Here is a 17,550-nt window from a genome sequence, read left to right as displayed (position 1 = left end):
GGCTGTAATCCGAGAGTTTGTGGATGGTTGCCAGGAGAGCTGCACCCCCACACTGCCATATAAGGTCAACAGGATTCCTCCGCCACAGCCCTGCTGTGCGGTATCTGGGTGAAAGGGTGCTTCGATTTGCTGCGCATGCTCTCTGCATTAAGATCAATGGTTCTCTATCGCTGTTCCGTTGACAAGATAGGGCAAAAACAATAAAATCCATGCTTGGAGAAAGAGTTTGAAAACTACTCGGTGTTTGAAAGCGTAAACTGGATTCTCATCTTTATCTCTGTTCGTGTTTCCTCTCGAAAATTCTTCTTTTTTTCAGTTCGAGTTTGGGAGGCGTTGTTTTCATTTTCGTTAAGCCTTTAAAAGAATGCTGACTGTCACTGGTTTTGTGTCAGAGTGAGACCTCCTATTTTTCTTGCTCTCCTTTCCAAGGGTGGATACAAAGTGCGCGTGCTTGAGTCACGAGGCAGCTGATACACTCAAAGCCTTTCAAGGTTGGATATCTATCGTCCCAAATAACTCCCAGTGGCACTGCATTAAAAAAAAAGAAATGTTTTATGTGTGCATGGAGGTGAAAATGCGTCTTAAATTTAGTGGGTTTTAATCCAAAGAGGTTATTTATAGGCCTTCAAATGTGTGGAGGAGGGGAAACTTCTCACTGTGGGCTGCACCGCTCAGCTTTACCGCTGACAGACTGGAATATTCCACACAGGGGATTGGCCTCTCTGCTGCAGGACAGCTGTCTCTGTTCTCGACGAGAGAGAGAAAAAAAATAGTTCTTGGTGTAATGCTGGTAGATGGATGTGTGGATATTCTGTAGGACAAACCCTAACATTCTTTACAGGCTTCCTTTGTTCAAACATGAGGCTTCCAGTGTCACTCTGTAAGTCAAGCAAGCACTTCTTATTGTCTGTGATTCAAAGTACAGCATGTTGTGGATTAGTGAGGATGAAGAAGAAGCATGTGGGGGAACAGTGGAAAAAAACAACAGGGTTCTTTTTGTAATTTCAGATTTTTATTCTTGTGGATTATTTAGTCGACTGTCATATTTGGAAATGTGTTTTATTTCCTTTTGCCGTTATCAATAATGTCCTTCCATAGACTATGGTTATTATACTTTTAAAATAATATTTCCTTTTAAATCTCTCGAAAATTTGCATGTGTTCAGAGTAAAATTCCAGAATATTTTTCTCTTTCCATGCTGTATTTTTTTTAATGTTATATTATTCATCTTTTCACCCAAAAATGGCATTTAGCTGTGATTGTTAGGACTTTAACACATAAAAGTAAGCACATCTAACATGGTATTACTGCAAAAATAGTTCAAACTAAGTAATAAAAAATGACTTAAACTGATCATCCAAAAGAATAAAGGCACAGGAATAAGGGTGTCATCTTTTTCTCTTAAAGGGACAGATTGTTCAACTGTCTGTAATCTTTAAATTCAAATAATTGGCTTTGTTGCCCTTTTTAATTTAAGGATGGCGTGGAGAAGATTCCAAACTACTGGAGCTGCTTTTCAGATTTTAGTGCATTTTGTGGACAAACTGTTTTCTATCAAGAAGTTGAAATGGTGATCTGTTTTTGTTGATAGACCCTCCAAAACCCATCATTTTTATCTCAAACCTAACATCAGTGTTTATTAAAAAGCTCTCAGGCACAGAGGTCTTTATATAAAAACATTAAAAGTGAAGATTGATTTATTATTTCTGTTTGTCACATAAAAACTGTCATTTTTTCATGTCTAACATTGTCAAAGAGGTATTTTATCTTTAAAAAACCCCAAATAAAGCATTTTCTACACCCGCAGAGCTGTCTCATTGTGTCTTTATGGGATCTTCTTATTTTAGATCTAGATGAGATCTAGCGCGTACATTGTGTTGAAGGTTAAAAGAATGTCTCGTCCTGGAGCACAGATGTCAATATTTCCATAAACATCTTGTTTTGAGGTAAAACTTCAAAATAAAAAGAAAAGAGTTTGCTATTTAAAATAGCAGCACAAGAGCTACCATTTAGTTGTGTTTTAAACCCAATCAGTTAAAAATAATGTTCTTATTTAATCTCCTGTTGGTAAAAAAAATAAAGAAAGAATTCGTCCCAAAATGAAATCCCATTCCCCAGGACGGATTAGATCCTCACACTGGATGCACATCACTGCAACATCTCCACCTTCCTGTATTCCCAAATGCTTTCTGCAGGGATGTTGGAGGTAAAATGGTTGAGATCCTTCAGTCTTAACCATTAGAGCTGGTCTCTCTCACGCCTTCTTCCTCAAACGCAGTCAAGAGGAGGCAGAGCCTGCGCTGAAGTACCCACCCAAGAAAGTGAAAGAAGCAAAAGTCATGCAAAAAAACCCCAAAAGGAAGTGAGTGCATGACAGCCTCCTCGTGTGTCTGTGCTGCAGCGAACAGTCTCTCACGATGGGACAGGAGGCGGGAGGCATCAGGGTCTGATGGAAGCGGCGTCAGTGTGACAGGAAATGGTGAGCAGACTGAGCTACCTGGTAAAACATGAGCTCCTTTCTCTTGGCTGCGAATCAACGGGAACTTTGCTGAATATAGATTCATCAATCTTTGCCATGTCTTTAAAATAAAAATACATTAAAAAAAACAAAAGAAAGGAGGGAACCTATATTGCCTCATCCTGCCTGCTACCTGTCGGACCTGTTTGGAGGTAAAATGAGTGAAAACGGTGGAGTAACAGGCAAAGGCAGGAGGGAAAAACAAGAACTCAAGATTGTCATTGTGGGAGATGGAGGCTGTGGGAAAACATCTCTGCTCACGGTTTATGCCAAAGGTAATTTTCCAGAGGTAAGAGAAGCTGTTGATCCGTTTGAATTCATTCCATCTAAATCCTCCTTTGTTTTCTTATTAATCTAAACCAAAAGTGTGCTGATATTTTTGGGGAGGACAAACCACGCTAAGCTCCATCTCTCTCTCAATAACAGGACTATGCCCCATCCGTGTTTGAGAAGTATGTCACGACTGTTGATCTGGATGGGAAACAGATAGAACTCACCCTCAATGACACAGCTGGTAAGAGAAAATTCTCCCTTTTTGAAACTTTTTTTTTTTTTTTTTTAGTTTAAATGCTTCACTTTTCAAATATAAAGCTGGGCACCATCACCCCATCTGTGTTTATCACCATATAAAGATTGACGTTATTGGACAAATGTGTTGCATTTAGTTAACGATTAATTATAACTGAAGTAACAGGACTTTTGTATGACACAGGAAGTGGTGAAGGTTTATATGAGTATCTTTAACAAGTTTCATAGGAACTGACGGGGTCAACAACAACCAACCTGACTATAAAAGCTGGTTTACAGGCAGAAATAAAGAGGAGGCAGTTTTACGAAGTAAAATTAAAAAGAATAAAAAAAAAATGAGTAGAAAATAAACTTAAAATTTGGTTTTGTGGTGTGTTACATTTCTTTAATCCTTAACAAGTTTGTAACTTAAATTTGCAAGATATCCAAGTATAAATGAGCATTTAGTCAAATAAAAGTGCATTGTTTTTAAAGGTAAGGTATGGTAGTGCTGGAACGTATCAGCATTGGTGTGTCTTCCAGCCACAGCATAGGAAGTCCCATCAAGGAAGTGGTTTTCTGCATCTACCCCAGCTTTTCTCACACATGATATATCTTCACGTTCCAGCTGTTTGAGACAAACCAGTTTTTTGCTTTTAATTGTTTTGTAAAAAAGAAACAGAAACCTAAAAGCTTCTGGTTTTTGTTCCCACAGGACAGGAAGACTACGACAGACTGAGGCCGCTCTCATACTATGGGGTCAGCCTGGTTTTAGTGTGCTTCGATGTCACCAACCCCACCAGCTTTGACAATGTTCTAGTCAAGGTACACGCCTCCCTCTGAGACAAAAGAAGTAAAAGTATTTTTTTTCTTTCCTTTTGTGACTGAAATATCAGGTTTGCTCTGCCTAAACAAAAAGTTAAGCCCGGCACGTTGGCGTGGCCCGCATTCTATCAGATATGATTACCCCCGCGAGGGAAAGCAGAGAAAACTGTAGATCCTTGTGCAGATTGATGCAAGTCACACAAAGACTGACACCCCCGATTGTGTTTTAACCAGTGGTTCCCAGAGGTGAAGCACTTTTGTCAGGACGTCCCAGTTATCCTCATTGGGTGCAAAACTGACCTCAGGAAGGACAGGGAATGCATGAGGAAGCTGAAGGCCAACGGGATGGCTCCCATCTCATACACACAGGTGACAGAAACATGAAGCGAGAACCTTTTCAGAGACAGGCCCCCCAAAAGCTAAAAACATGGCTGCTCTTTGTGGCATCTTCACTGTCCCACTTACGGTTTCTCCTCCTTGGTGGTTTCAGGGGGAACAGACGCAGAAGGAAATCAACGCAGCGCTCTACCTGGAGTGCTCAGCCAAATTTCAGGAGAACGTGGACAACTTGTTCAGGCAGGCCACCAAAAAAGCCTTGGCCTTCAACCGAAAACAGAGGAAGCTCAAGCGGAAGAAGAAATGCGTCATTTTCTGAGGGGGGGGGGGTGTCTTCTGAACATCAAGACGTGGAAAGGACTGTTCTACACATCAATCCAGCAAACCCGGTTGCACCATCTGACTGTTCTGCTTGAACTGCAACGTAATGAGTCATGCTGCAACAGGAAACCCTTCCTTTGAGAGATGCACACAGACTTTTCAAAGATAAAATGGAAAATTCACTTCCTGCTTGCATATCAAATGACTGTTTATCCCCAACTGCCAGTATTTGAATGAGTTTAGTATTTATGGGTAATTATGCTGAAACAACAAAGAACTAAAAAAGCAAATATTGGATGTTCTCATTCAGGAATAGTGTTAGTTTAAAAGGGTTATTAAAAAGAAACAGCAATTAATCCTTTATAGCAAGACTAAATGCTTACTTTTAGTTTTTTAATTGTTGTTGCAGGATTTTTACCTTTAACAACAGCGCCGACTAGAGGCACAAGGGTATAATGACCGTAGCATCTCCTGTTTGATGGACTTATTTTCATACACATAAAATACACAACTTCATGAGGAATTTTTTTTTATTGATGTACACAGATTGAGAAACTGCAAACTGTGCTGTGTTACTGGCCAAACATTGAGCTGATAAAGTATTAAAATAAACTGCAACTGTATGAAAATCTGAATTTATGCAACAGCTTCCACCTGAAATGTGATTTTTAATCTCATGTTCGCCACAGAAACCCATGTGATCTTAACGCTGCTACGTCAAAGATGCAGTAGCCCTAGACGTGAGGAAAGTGAGGCCTCACGCACCAGAGCCTCGGAAAGCTGAACGTGAACCACAGTGCAACGTTTTCCTAGAAAAATATGGGTTCAGACATCTTTGAAGTACTAGTGCGGGTAGCAGCATCTGAGCATTTCTGCAACATCACCAAAAACAAACGGGGAACGGATTTTTAATACGTGGTTTGATTTCTATCCAGATTAAGACCTTAAAGTAAAAGTGTTTACATAAAGTAACATCAGTTCATGATATATCTGTTACAAAAATAAAGCTATGGCTTGTGTAACCAGCGTAACAAGAGAAACTTTGCCAAGTTCCTTCAGTCTCTTTGAGAGACGTGAGTAAAAAACAGAGCGGCTGTTTTATTCTCTAATCACAGCCTGAGGACCAACGTTTGTGTACTTCTACACCCTTCAGCAGTGAGGTTGGGATACAAAAGAAATGTAATTTGTTGCCAGAGCCAACATGACCATTACTACTTCACAGAAGTACACACACACACACACACACACACACACAACAGACAATAGGTCTTGAAAGGCAAACCGCGTTCTGTTCTGCTACCTGCCCTCGTGTTGTTGCATGTGACTTGGAGAGGAAGGCGGTCTGATACTCATGTAGCCACACAAACTCCAGGTAACAAGTTTTCTACACACAGGAAAAGCATCAGCCGGTTCGTCCTCCAAGTCCATCCCTTTAGCGCTCTCAGAAAGTCTGAGTGTGTCTGCAGTCTGACGGAGGTCGGCGTTTCCGCTCGGCTCTCCGCTGGCTCGCTCGTCCGGTGGCCCGTTAAGCCGTTCGTGTGCGTCACAAAAACTGTTCTTTTTGGAGGAGCATAGATTCTGTTTGTTGTATTTTTTTCTCCCTGATGATCCTTTCAGTCACTCTTCTGCCCTTTTTCCACCTTCTTTTGGACTTTTTGGCGAACAACTTTCAACGTGGTCAGAAAGTTTCCCAGAAAGAGAACAAGAAACGTCAGCGCCAGCATGAACACCTGAAAGGCAGGAGCGAGTTAGGACATGCTCATTACAGATTTGGAATTCACAGATTTGAATTTCAAATTATTCAACCACATTTACACCCCCCGCTTTGCAACTGAAAAAAAAGAAATCACACCAGTAAAGCCAGATAAATACTAGGATGCATGAAAATGTTTGTATCCTGTTATAATTCCACTGTTTCAAACAAAGGCATGAATTTATGCTTATTTTCTTTCACCATTTTCACTTGTTGATTTCTTTCCAGGTGAAAGTATATTACTCTTTAAAGACCCCCTCCGATAAAAATAGTGTTTTTGTGGCATTTTTTCCTGACGATGGAGGCCATATATTAAAAAAATTAAGCTCAAAACTGCAATTTGGAGTATTTCTTGATTCAAATCATTGTGAATCAGGAGCAGAAGGAAAAATGCTGCTTCACTCCATTCTGATGCATCCGTGTGCAGACAAACAGATCCATGTACGTCCTCGATTTCCTGGTCTGAGCTGGAGTTGAATTTCTAATCAACTCCAGCCGCTCTGCAGAAAATATGTCGTAGAAAATGATACAGGTTTTTTGATTTTGCTTAGAGACAGAATAATCATAATTAAAAGACCACTGGGAACGCTTTTGGAATAGACCAAAAGATGATTGAGTCTGTGTTTTAAAAAAAAAAAAGAAACATAGATCTGCTTTAAAGGGCCTATACCATGCTGTTAAGCCTTTCAGATCAAACTATATCCATATATATGATCATTTATTTTATTTGGCACACTAAAGAAGCATTTTTTAAAGTGAAATATGAGAAATCTTATTTCGATCGCAGAGGCACCGACTTTCGCTCTGTGATGCCGCCCATTTGATGACGTCAACCCAGAGTTGGCCACAGCAGTGTGTCTGCGTCACCCACGAAAACAAAACAACATCCAAACTTTAGTAAAGATGAGTGTGCATATCGTGCATATAAAAGGAAAGCGTTTTGCCGATCACAGCTAGCTAGCTAGAAAGTGGGTGTGTTAGCTTGGGGACAGTGCAGGCAGCGCAGACTCTTCCTGAAAGGGGCGGTTTCTCACTTTGTGACATCACAATGTGAGAAACCGCTTGTTTTCGTGGATTGGGAGGGACCGGTGCTCAGAGCGCAGGTTTTTAAAGAATGCTCAGAAATGCGCGATTGGATCAAAATACCCCTTTGGGGTTTCTTTTGTGAGGAATTTAAAAGCTCCAAAAAATGTGATTTTGCAGTATATAGGCCCTTTTAATTATTGCTCTGTTTTGGTTTTTTAAAATAAGTTTCCTTCCATATACAACCTTAACTCAAGTATTTATAAGATTTTGACAATACAGCGGTCCCTCACCTCTCGTGTTCAATCTTTAATTTACCGTCTGTTTTTCAGGTTTCTTTCTGTGCAACTGTACGTGCTTTTTTTGGTTCTGTGTGCTGATTGGCTGTAGACCTTGTCAATCAGTCCCGCCTGTGCCATGTCTCCTGTACAGAATGTGTGCAGTTCCACAAATTCACAAAAACCTTCCATGTTTGTTTTCATTCTATAATAATGGACTTATTTTTCTATGAACACTTGAACTTTAAGAGTTAAAATAAGATAAAAAGTGTGAAAATGTTAATATGTGTCTGAGAAAAGTGTGAGAGGTTCAACTGCCTTCAAACATGTATAATCCCACTTTGCTGATTTCACCCATCACAGGTTATTATTAGAACGCAACTCCCACAATAAACGAGGGGCCGCTGTATAAACAAAAGAGAAAATGACTGTTCTCCTGATGACATTGGGAAACTGGACACTAATATTTAACTTTTGCCTTTACAGTGTAGCGTTTACCTGCCATTCTTTACACCCCTCATGTCTTGCCAAACGAAACAGCGTCACCGAGTTGTGCAGCTGCCAAAACTGCAAACAGGGGACAAATGAATGTCCACAGTGCATCCCGGTCTGGACGTCTTTATGCTTTTGTTCAATGTTGAGAGTGAGGAAAAGACCAACTGGACAAACTTACGTGGCCAAAAAAGAGAAAAGGCAAAAGAAAAGTGAGTCCTCTCCACATCCAGGACTGGAATCCCTCTGTGCAGAGACATGACATGCGTGACACACTGATGCTACTCTGCTTTCAATGCACAACAGTCGGACATTAGAGCAGACTTCTAGAAGGACAGCTCAGGGGGGCCCTACTCGGGTTACCAGTCATCTGCACTGCAGCGCTGATGTTTGCAGCTGTCACAGTGTCTCACCTTTAGCCTAATTCTTTTTACTTTTTTCCAGACATGGTACTGTAGCTAGCTCAAACGATTAAAATGACTTCAACCAGAAATAGCTTCCTACTCACCCACTGTGAGGTCCAGCTGATTCCTCTCTCCTAACGCACGCAGCCGGTATAAGCAGCCGCTCTGATAATAATACTGCAGGAACTGAACGAAGCCTGTGGGGAAAAAGAACCAAACTGTTAAATAGATATTTGCAAAAACACAATTAATAGTTCCCTTTCTGTCTCTACATCAACACGTTTTTAAAAAATTGCATCCAAAATAGGATCCATAGATGTAAGAACTATGTTAGGGCCTCCAGAAAAGAAAAACAATGAATATAGGCTTTGAGAAATCAAGTACAACCATGAGAATAATTCTAAAAAGGTGTAATTTTTAAAGACAAAAGTGTGTCTTGAAAATAATGTACATTTATTTATTTATTTTAAAGTAAAGCAGATTGAGAGAGAGATTCTTGAGCGATCCAATCTCTCCAATTTCACTTAGTTGTCTTCAACATAAATGAAACAGATAATGCTCCATTGTCTTTCCTGAAACATAAAAAGCTAAATGTAACATTTTAGTTTTGAAAAAGCAGGAATTTTTTCACGTAAAATTACACATTTTGGAAATTTAAGACCTTTTTTCCTGTAATTTTATATCTTAATACTCATTTATTATTATTTTTCCCATGTCAACTTCATGTCAACTACTTTCTAAGTCGTTAAAGGTTTCGTGTAGCTAAGGTGCTTTCATTTCAAATGTCTTTGTTCCACCGTGAGATGCACAGCCTCAGAACTAACAGAAAACAAAACTAATAAGTAAAACAATGTCAGACTTACTTTGATAAATAGAAAAAGCAAGGAACTGGCTTCGAAACATTTGATACATTGGTCCCTCTGGCCTGCAGAAAAACACACATTTAGGCAAAACCACCTTGAATTTTCTGTATCAGCTAAGTGTTTCTAGAACTGTCCTGCTACGACAAAACTCACCAGGTTAGCATTACCCCCGACAGAAAGGTGGAGACGTAGTGGTGAGACACCCACCACCCTTTGATCCTTATAAAATACATGAGAACACGAGCAAATACATCGTCTTTCTGCCAAAATAACGGCATGTATTGAGAAGGAATTACAGATCATGTAGTAGAACAGATACCTTGAGCCATTGTTCATGAGAATGCTTTCCCTTATGGTCAGTGTGCAGTAATACCACACCAGCAAAAAGTTGAAGATTTCATCCGTGACTCTAAACAGGAAAAAGGAATGAAGGAAATACATTTTTAGACGCCAACAGAACAAAAAGGAAGACGTCTCTCACCGGTAGTTGAGAAAGAAGAGGCAGGTTATTGCTCCAAACATCAGGATTATCGTCATGTACAGTTTGAACTTCTCATACTCGTCTTTGTAGGCAAATCTAGGAATGTAAAAAAAAAGAAGAGCATGATGGGAGAGGGAAAAATCGGAACAGACTTTTTGTTATTTTGTAGCTACGGTCGAAGTCATACTTTGCCTGGTTACTGAGGAGTGTCACATTCACATTTCCCAGCACTAAACTCAAGTAAAGGCTGCAAAAAAAATACAATTAACAGAAAAAAAAAACACAAGTGTTATGTTTCCAAGATTATAAAAAAAATTTTTAATCGCTTAACAACAGGATCAGCATTCTTACCCATTTTTCTTTGGTAAATATGCTTCCATATCAAAGAAAACATGCTCCCTTTCTTTGATTTGGGTTTTGATGTGTGTTAGTAATTGAAGTTCTTTTTCATCACAAGTTTGAGCACACCTGTGAAAACACAAGCAGGGAGAATGCATTATTACAACTGGGATTTTTAAATACATTTGGGTTAAAAAAATAAAAGCTTGTCCTGAAGATAAGAAGTGATAAAAAATGTAACTGTTAGCACTTTAAAATGGGGAGGAAAAAAATTAAATGAAAAAATGTTTAAGAGGTCCCTACACCTCTATCCTCACTTGCTTAAACTGCGTCTCACGTCTTTCAGGGACTTTCGCTGTTTACTGATGGCTCCGCTGCATGTTGCCTGAAGACTAGTGAGCTCCTCCAGCTTCTGTCTGTAGATCTTATGAGTTTCCTAGAAGAAAAAAAAATCAAACAAATACAGATTTTATAAACAGAGGCTTTCATAAATGAGTCATTTTATAGTAAAAAACAGAGTCATATGTTGCAATTACAGATTTTAGTTACATTTTTGTTCTGAACTCCAATCTTGTGAGTTTCCTTTTTTCTCTAAATCTTAGAGCCTATAATGGAAATATACCAGAAATGTAAACATGATCATGATACTGACTGACCCTGAAATCAGAGATGAAAATTTTTATTTTAAGCCAAACTTGAACTAGGTCCCCTTTATTGAAGGTTACTTTAATAATGAAACAGTAGCTCTGTCATCACAGTAAGACTGAACATAGTCGTCTGTGGTTAAACCGCACAGTCAGCACAGATAATCCTCTGATCTGAGGTTAGGGACTCAAGTCTAGCCCCCCTCAAATTCCTCGCATGACTCGTCTCTGACAGTCATTGCATACGACTCCCTGTCCTCACACGCAGAATCATCTGAATAAGTGGTGCAGCACCGTTTGTGGTTGGCAGAACAAAGGTCACATTTACTTATGAAATAGTCTATTGCATTCAATTCCAAGGCCGTACTTTTTTCTTCTTCGATTTTTGCTCCCATGAGACCAATATTCTTATATTTTAGTGCCATGATTTGCAGAAGTTCTCTCGGTTCTCTAAAGATTTTTTTTTTTTTATAACTTAATTTACTCAAATCCTTTTACTTGGTTGTGCTTTTTGTTTTGGGTTGAGCTGCTGAAAACTGATATAAAAACAATCAAGCCAAACAAAAGTTTATTCAGAGGATAAACCCGCAAGCAAAACCGTATTAGAATGGTTTGGTACACCAGGTAGTTTCAGAACACCTGGAGAACTTTTACCTGACATTACATTACCTCATCTAGTAACGGAAAAAAGGTCCAACTAATTAAACTTAGGGATGAATTGATGGCTTGAGGCTTTTGCAAAATACCATTAAGGTTACACATTTCATTCTAAGAAGGAGTGGAGTAACTTGAACAGCTCTCTCCTGCTCTGCCAACCTCATGTTCCTGTGTAGCACATTGTGTTCTGGCTACAAAAACACGTTCTAAGGAGAACAGTTTAAAAATAAACCAAAATGTACATCATGAAGAAAAGGAAAAACGGTTTATAAGGGCTAAAGCTTAAAAGCGGAAACAACAAAACAGCATCAGAAATAGACTGATATGTTTCAATACGACTTTGATTTGCTGCCTGGTGGATTAACCCACATTTTTGTCTGATTCATCAACCATGTGTATTCTAAGAATCCAGAACGTGCAAGCTCACGTGCATTTGGCAAATGTTCAGCGTGTTTGTGCAGCACAATGACTTTGACAGTTTTCTTTTTACTTTGGCAAATGTTTAAGTTCACGTGACAAGTAAGTTGCATTTCACAACTGGTTGGTCAGAGATGTTCACAAGATCAGTGGTGGCCTCGATGAGGAAAGACAAGGCCAGAAGCAAAGTGACAATCTATATAATTTAAGAAGAGAAGGTGTATGCTTTAGCTTATATTAAAAGTAGAAGATAGTGACAGCCTAAGTATTTTTTTACATTTCTCTCTCCTACCTACTTATGCCAAATTTAAACTAAATGTAAAAGCATGAAAGAAAAAAGTTAATTTGATAAAATAAAATTTACAAATGCATCTGCAGGACACATTTTAACCAGGGAAGAAATAGAAGAAATGATTAGAAAAGTGAAGAGAAGATGGTGACAAATTGTGTTAGCACAACCTTCAAAATAAAAGCAGGTACACATTTGAAATGACTAATAAACCAAAAATGACAGACCTACTTTGGTTTCTTTCATTATTTCCCTATAACCTGAAAGCAGCTGAGTGCAACTGCAATGTGTCTGTGTGTTCTAATGAAACCATCGTTACTCCCCTTTCCCTGAGGAGCAGCTCTACATTATTTTCCTTGATAATTAGGGGGACAGTTTTAATTTGAACGCAGTCCATGCTATCAGAATTCATAGTAAACACAACCGTCCAAAAAGTCATTGAGAGTTAGAAATTGTTTTAGCCAAACTGAACTAGCTTAGCAGATTAAAGAAATATTCAATACATTTTTTGTCTTTATTAATAATTAAAAGAATTAAACATGAGACGTCTTCATGTCGTTTCCGCAAGTTTAATCGATATGATTGGTTAGCTTAAAAGTAGCTGCTCTTCTGCGACACACTAGCCACAAGAGCACGAGCAACATCATGATGATGCTGCTGCTAACGCTAGCAGCTACCACAAATAATTAAGTAAAGTTTAAATATTTAAACGTCCAGCAAAAGTCTATTCGAGTCACATTTTTAGCTACTAACAGCAGAGAAAGTGGCTTCAGGTTTAAAGATAAGCTGAGAATGAATGGCAACTAACTAGCAAAAAACCATAAACTACCGTGGTCGCGACAGTACCTACTTAGTTACGGCACGCGGCAGCCTAAAAAAGCCGACATAAAACAAATCCCTCGTTAGAATAGACCACTCTCACCTGTAACTGCTGATATTCGTTGTCTATATCGTCCCATTCCGCCTGCAACTTACAATAGGACATTATGAAATAATGGTCAGTGGTGAGGACGCATGCAGTCACAATGAATGCCTCTTCCAACAGGATACTCCGTCCCACTCGGACGCTTCTTTTTTTTAATCGTGCTGCACTGCGCCTGCGTAAACCCAAGAAGGTTCACTCAAAACCGGTGGTGAACCTCGCTTCAGTTTTGTTTCGTCAACATCCCCATTTACCAGTCATTCGGATTTAGTAAAATAGCTCCAATAGCCCAGAGAAACATTCAACAATAATGTGAATGTACGAGTTTAAATTGGATTTGTTTTTATCCAATCACGGGGCGTTTTACTGTTGCTAGGACACAGCAGACACAACTGCCCTGTCGCTGTCAGCACTCACGTCCATACCTAACCGCTTACTTTCTTATTTTTCTCAGGACCACGGCGAAGATCCACCACTTTCTGTATTCTGGCATTTTCTTTGTAAGTATACATACCCCCCCCCCCCCCCCCCAAAAAAAAAAAAAAAAAAAAAAAAAACAACAACAACAAAAAATCTCCATAACTAAAAAGGTCAGGAAGTTTATTGGACTCTTGTTAATCCCTCTAAGATTGAAGAAATATTTACAAAATATGCTTAGTTGTTAATTTGGCTCATTTTAGAGCATGTGCTTACCAAAATGCCACAGAAAAAGTGTCTCTGCAGACATTGAATTTCTGCCTTTGAAGGTCAATCATGCTTTAAGGACTTGCTATTGCAAATTTTTGGTATTTCATTTTCAGAATTTCAAGAAAACTTTTGTGTCTGTGTGTTTTTTTTTTTTTTTTTAAAAGACAGAACTAACTTAATGCTTTCCTTCTCCAACGTATTACTTTTTTTTCCAGTTTTGCCAAGCGCTTAGTTGCCATGTCTTCCATCAAACCCTCGAAAACAGAGCCTCCATCTTCGGCTTTGAAAGAGTCCATGACATTAAAATCTGGATTTCGACACACAGTGTTTTCCCTTAATGGGGATAAATACACCGGAGAATGGCAGGACAACAGGAAGCACGGTAAGATGCTGTATTTTAATTAGTTTTAGTCAAACTTTTAGGATTTTTTTAATGCTTCTTGTTGCCACTACTCTAATTTATTATTAAGGCATTGGAATTCAAATGTGGAAGAACACTGGCGCCGTTTACAATGGTGAATGGAGATTTGGCAAATACGATGGATATGGCACTTACTATGTGTTAGACCCTGAATCAAAAGGTTATGTGTGGAAGTACGATGGAGAGTGGAAAAATGGAAAGAAGCATGTATGTATTGCAACAGTTTTTGTTTTACTCACACAGTTTGGCACATCTTTCCCCATGTTTATTGACACTTTTTATCATTTCTCAGGGCTACGGGATTTACTTCTACAATAACACGGCAGTGTATGAAGGGGAGTGGAGCGAGGGCCAACGGAGCGGGCGGGGAAAAATGTTCCATGAGAACAGAGACATCTATGAGGGAGAGTGGATGTGTGATAAGGAACACGGGGAAGGAAAACTCTTGTATGGTAAGAATGTTTTTAAACGTCTCTCTTCAGTTTGGACTATTTGTTGTTAAAAAAAAAAACTGAATCTAACTTGCGGTCTAGCAAATGGAAGCTGGTATGAGGGCTCCTGGAAAGACGGCAAGAGGAATGGCAGCGGCAAGTGTTACAATTCTGAAAAAGGCCTGCTTTACGTAGGCTTCTGGATAGATGGCGAAGCAAAATGTGGAACCCTGTGTGAATATGAAAAGGACAAAGCCCCAGAACCATCAAAGTGTAAATTTCCAAAGGTAAAACATAGAAAAAAGGATGCATGACATATTCAGCCACATTCGTGTAATCTAATTTCTGTCTTTATTTTCTCTCTAAAGCTACATCTGGTGGACCCAGAGCAGGTTTTAAAGGAAGCTCAGTCAGTCCTAATATACACTAGTAAAGACTAAATATCTGATGAATGCTGTTTCATTGTGTCTGTATTTTCAGTTTTATACCTTACATTTTCGACTATGATCAATAAAATAGTAGCGATCACATTTTTGTTGAACTTAAAATGTAAACAGAGCACAAATTTAAATAGGATTACCACCTAAATTCATGGATATCATGCAATAAGCACTAAATGCACAATTTTAAACGAAAAACATATAACTTGACCAGAACTTCTTTATTTTTAAGATGACAGTCAATAGTAAAATTTGGATAAATCCTTATGCCAACAAAACTTTAGTTCTCAGTTTGTTTTTATAAGGTGATCCAGCTCAGTTTAGGCCCATTTTGTTAACTAAAATGTCTGCTTGCTCTGTTTTTAAACTAATAAAATATAAAATATCTCAAAATAATTGTTCAATTTTGCATTTAGCAAAAATGTTGCAAAGAAGGCAATAAAGGGTTTTCATCTGTTCTTTTTAATGAAAAAAAAAATGCCAAAACTTATCAGCAGACTCAAATAATACTGCAAATTTGGCACAATTAGTGAGACAGCTCAAAGGACAGGAAGCAAAACACTGGACTTTTCTGAAGTAGATCCTGTTAATGTGAAGGGAAAAAAGTTATTGCAGTGGCTCACAAAACACTAGTAAATATACACAAAAATATGCAGTGCCTACTGAAAAAACAATAAACGCAGGCAACAGACAGGTGTACCGATCCAGTGTCTGCCATGAATTCAAATTCAAATCCCGCATTAGTTTAAGACCGGACGCTTGAACGACATGCATTAGAACAAACTTATGAGCTCACATTTAATCCTTCGTGTCCTCTAAAAATACAACTCTTCACAATAGCAAATTTCACGAGGACGTAAATCCTTCATTTGTGTAGAAAGTTTGAAGCCAACGTTGTGGTGAAGAAATCCCCAAGAAAATTAAAAGTTCCACCAGAATACTTCCTTCAAATCTATGGGAAATGGGAGCTTGGTGACTGCAAGATAGAAGCCTCCCCCCTGTTGTCAAGCTCGTTTTGAAGCTTTGTGAGGTTGGATAGCTCCTCAAGCTCCTGAAACTGTCTGTCCGTCTTGTGGCTGACCAGCGAGCGATAGAAATGCACTGCAAAGACTATGAAGATCAAACCAAAGGGAACCATGATGGAGGTCGAAGTGATGGCGGCAGCAACACCAGATGACATTGTGTTGTTGCTGGACTTGTTGGGTTTAATAGGTAGGAATTTCACCCAGCAGAGCAGAACAACCTCAGCCAGGAAGAGCAAGGTACCGATGACAGTGGAAAAAGCCCAGGCCAGTTCAATGTGCCGGTGCATCCGGTCATGCGGAGACTCCTTCACAGAGTTGAGATTGTGCACGTTGCTGACAGCCTCGATATTTGGCAGGATGCAGGTGCTGACCATCAGAGCAAACAGGTGAACGGCCACAAGCACCGTGGTGCAGGCACTGAAGGCGATGAGAAGGGCAGGGGGGTAGGGGTAACTGTTGTCCAGCTGCACTTCAACCATAGCAACCTGCAGGAAGTAGGACAAGAACATGAAACACGAGGCACAGCGGTCATGTGACCATAGGAGTCAAAAGGAGGCATTGTTACCATAGCAAATCCAGACAACAGGGCTGACGTTCGACTGGACGCCTTCAGTTTGGCTCGACTCAGATACAGCTTCCTCCAAGACAGTGCTTGTAGTGAATGCTCGTTCAGGCTCATGTTGAAGAACACCGTCCGAGCAGCGCGGTCGCTATTTTCTTTTTGGCTCTTAAGGAAGAAGAGAGAGCCACCTACGTACTCTCGGAAACCATTAACGTCGGCAGCTGACGGAACTACGGAAGCTGCTACGGAGGCCACCAACGAGCTTCCTTCGGCGTGCTGTGCTGCCTGCACCTTAAACTACCCACAAGCCTGCGCGCGCACACGCCTGGAATATCCGTTGCTAAGTCAACCGAGGGGTCATAACTGCACCGCTCTGATTATAATGTCGTAACGACAATTACTTTTATATTCCATCAAACTAGACACCCACAATTAAAGTAAAACTCCCTCATATAGATAATATCTTAGTTAATTTCGAAGTAAATCATGAAGAAAAGACGTAACGGGTTAATTCCAACATTTAAAAAAAATATGCAAGTGATCATTTTATCTTTACTTTTTTATCACACGTCAATAACAATGTCTGTTTATAATTTAGTTGGGCAAATTTAGCACAAAGTAAAAAAAAAAATCCGTCTTCACTTAACAAAAGTAAATAAATAAAAAATGTTTCGGATATTTTAAAGTAAATAAATAACAAGAACATTAAAATAAACCTAACATAAGTCCTATTAAAAATAAAAACATAAAAAATTATGAAAATGAATTAAAATAATATTTTTGGTTTAGTCCAAATAAATTAATGACGAGTGTTTCGCACTTTTGAGCGTTTGGAAGAACATGCCGTGACGCTGTCCAACAATGTTTTGATCCCTGGCGATGACGTAATAGACAAAAACATGGTTCCCTTGTTTT

General features: G+C 39.2%; 4 protein-coding genes across 7 annotated transcripts; 2 read left to right on the top strand and 2 right to left on the bottom strand.

Moving 5' to 3' along the window:
* Positions 1 to 2,195: 2,195 nt before the first annotated feature.
* On the top strand, positions 2,196 to 5,142 carry rhof (ras homolog family member F). 2 transcript variants are annotated; one of them, XM_023960452.2, is made up of 5 exons: positions 2,196 to 2,793; positions 2,945 to 3,032; positions 3,741 to 3,850; positions 4,085 to 4,219; positions 4,341 to 5,142. In XM_023960452.2, exons 1-5 carry the CDS (start codon positions 2,749 to 2,751, stop codon positions 4,503 to 4,505), a joined length of 543 nt encoding a protein of 180 aa, XP_023816220.1. In that variant the 5' UTR covers positions 2,196 to 2,748; the 3' UTR covers positions 4,506 to 5,142. The 2 variants fall into 2 exon arrangements, with proteins under 2 accessions (XP_023816220.1, XP_023816219.1); XM_023960451.2 differs by having other exon boundaries at positions 2,196 to 2,807.
* tmem120b (transmembrane protein 120B) lies at positions 5,020 to 13,254 on the bottom strand. Its single transcript, XM_004074929.3, has 12 exons — positions 13,070 to 13,254; positions 10,458 to 10,576; positions 10,153 to 10,269; positions 9,989 to 10,048; positions 9,802 to 9,897; positions 9,640 to 9,729; positions 9,474 to 9,539; positions 9,321 to 9,382; positions 8,562 to 8,654; positions 8,235 to 8,299; positions 8,060 to 8,128; positions 5,020 to 6,237 (listed from the first exon to the last, which is right to left on the bottom strand). The coding sequence occupies exons 1-12, from the start codon at positions 13,130 to 13,132 to the stop codon at positions 6,121 to 6,123; spliced, it is 1,017 nt and encodes a 338-aa protein (XP_004074977.1). The 5' UTR covers positions 13,133 to 13,254; the 3' UTR covers positions 5,020 to 6,120.
* Position 13,255: 1 nt separating this feature from the next.
* On the top strand, positions 13,256 to 15,060 carry morn3 (MORN repeat containing 3). Of its 3 annotated transcripts, XM_078956250.1 has the most exons (7): positions 13,256 to 13,387; positions 13,524 to 13,569; positions 13,972 to 14,138; positions 14,227 to 14,384; positions 14,470 to 14,629; positions 14,711 to 14,895; positions 14,977 to 15,060. In XM_078956250.1, the coding sequence occupies exons 3-7, from the start codon at positions 13,994 to 13,996 to the stop codon at positions 15,046 to 15,048; spliced, it is 720 nt and encodes a 239-aa protein (XP_078812376.1). In that variant the 5' UTR covers positions 13,256 to 13,387; positions 13,524 to 13,569; positions 13,972 to 13,993; the 3' UTR covers positions 15,049 to 15,060. The 3 variants fall into 3 exon arrangements, with proteins under 3 accessions (XP_078812376.1, XP_020563345.2, XP_078812377.1); XM_020707686.3 differs by lacking the exon at positions 13,256 to 13,387 and having other exon boundaries at positions 13,430 to 13,569; XM_078956251.1 differs by lacking the exons at positions 13,256 to 13,387; positions 14,227 to 14,384 and having other exon boundaries at positions 13,472 to 13,569.
* Positions 15,061 to 15,489: 429 nt separating this feature from the next.
* orai1b (ORAI calcium release-activated calcium modulator 1b) lies at positions 15,490 to 17,504 on the bottom strand. The gene is made up of 2 exons (XM_004074795.5): positions 16,639 to 17,504; positions 15,490 to 16,558 (listed from the first exon to the last, which is right to left on the bottom strand). The coding sequence occupies exons 1-2, from the start codon at positions 16,750 to 16,752 to the stop codon at positions 16,001 to 16,003; spliced, it is 672 nt and encodes a 223-aa protein (XP_004074843.1). The 5' UTR covers positions 16,753 to 17,504; the 3' UTR covers positions 15,490 to 16,000.
* Between the last annotated feature and the right edge of the window lie 46 nt (positions 17,505 to 17,550).

This window comes from Oryzias latipes, chromosome 12 (assembly GCF_053564925.1).
Source record: "Oryzias latipes strain Hd-rR chromosome 12, Olatipes_Hd-rR_3.1".
Lineage (NCBI taxonomy): Eukaryota > Metazoa > Chordata > Actinopteri > Beloniformes > Adrianichthyidae > Oryzias > Oryzias latipes.
Note: the sequence above shows the minus strand (reverse complement) of the source record. Positions and strands in the feature narration are given on the sequence as shown.

What these genes read in the sequence shown, in the direction of transcription:
- rhof (XM_023960451.2), top strand. Translation starts at nt 2,676, where the DNA reads ATGAGTGAAAACGGTGGAGTAACAGGCAAAGGCAGGAGGGAAAAACAA. An exon ending in CCAAAGGTAATTTTCCAGAG is followed by an intron (nt 2,808 to 2,944) that starts GTAAGAGAAGCT and finishes TCTCAATAACAG; the next exon opens with GACTATGCCCCATCCGTGTT. An exon ending in CTCCCATCTCATACACACAG is followed by an intron (nt 4,220 to 4,340) that starts GTGACAGAAACA and finishes TGGTGGTTTCAG; the next exon opens with GGGGAACAGACGCAGAAGGA.
- tmem120b (XM_004074929.3), bottom strand. Translation starts at nt 13,132, where the DNA reads ATGTCCTATTGTAAGTTGCAGGCGGAATGGGACGATATAGACAACGAA. An exon ending in ACGAATATCAGCAGTTACAG is followed by an intron (nt 10,577 to 13,069) that starts GTGAGAGTGGTC and finishes TTTTTCTTCTAG; the next exon opens with GAAACTCATAAGATCTACAG. An exon ending in AGGGGTGTAAAGAATGGCAG is followed by an intron (nt 6,238 to 8,059) that starts GTAAACGCTACA and finishes CCTGCCTTTCAG; the next exon opens with GTGTTCATGCTGGCGCTGAC.
- morn3 (XM_078956250.1), top strand. Translation starts at nt 13,994, where the DNA reads ATGTCTTCCATCAAACCCTCGAAAACAGAGCCTCCATCTTCGGCTTTG. An exon ending in GGAAAAATGGAAAGAAGCAT is followed by an intron (nt 14,385 to 14,469) that starts GTATGTATTGCA and finishes ATCATTTCTCAG; the next exon opens with GGCTACGGGATTTACTTCTA. An exon ending in GGAAGGAAAACTCTTGTATG is followed by an intron (nt 14,630 to 14,710) that starts GTAAGAATGTTT and finishes CTTGCGGTCTAG; the next exon opens with CAAATGGAAGCTGGTATGAG.
- orai1b (XM_004074795.5), bottom strand. Translation starts at nt 16,752, where the DNA reads ATGAGCCTGAACGAGCATTCACTACAAGCACTGTCTTGGAGGAAGCTG. An exon ending in TGTTGTCTGGATTTGCTATG is followed by an intron (nt 16,559 to 16,638) that starts GTAACAATGCCT and finishes TACTTCCTGCAG; the next exon opens with GTTGCTATGGTTGAAGTGCA.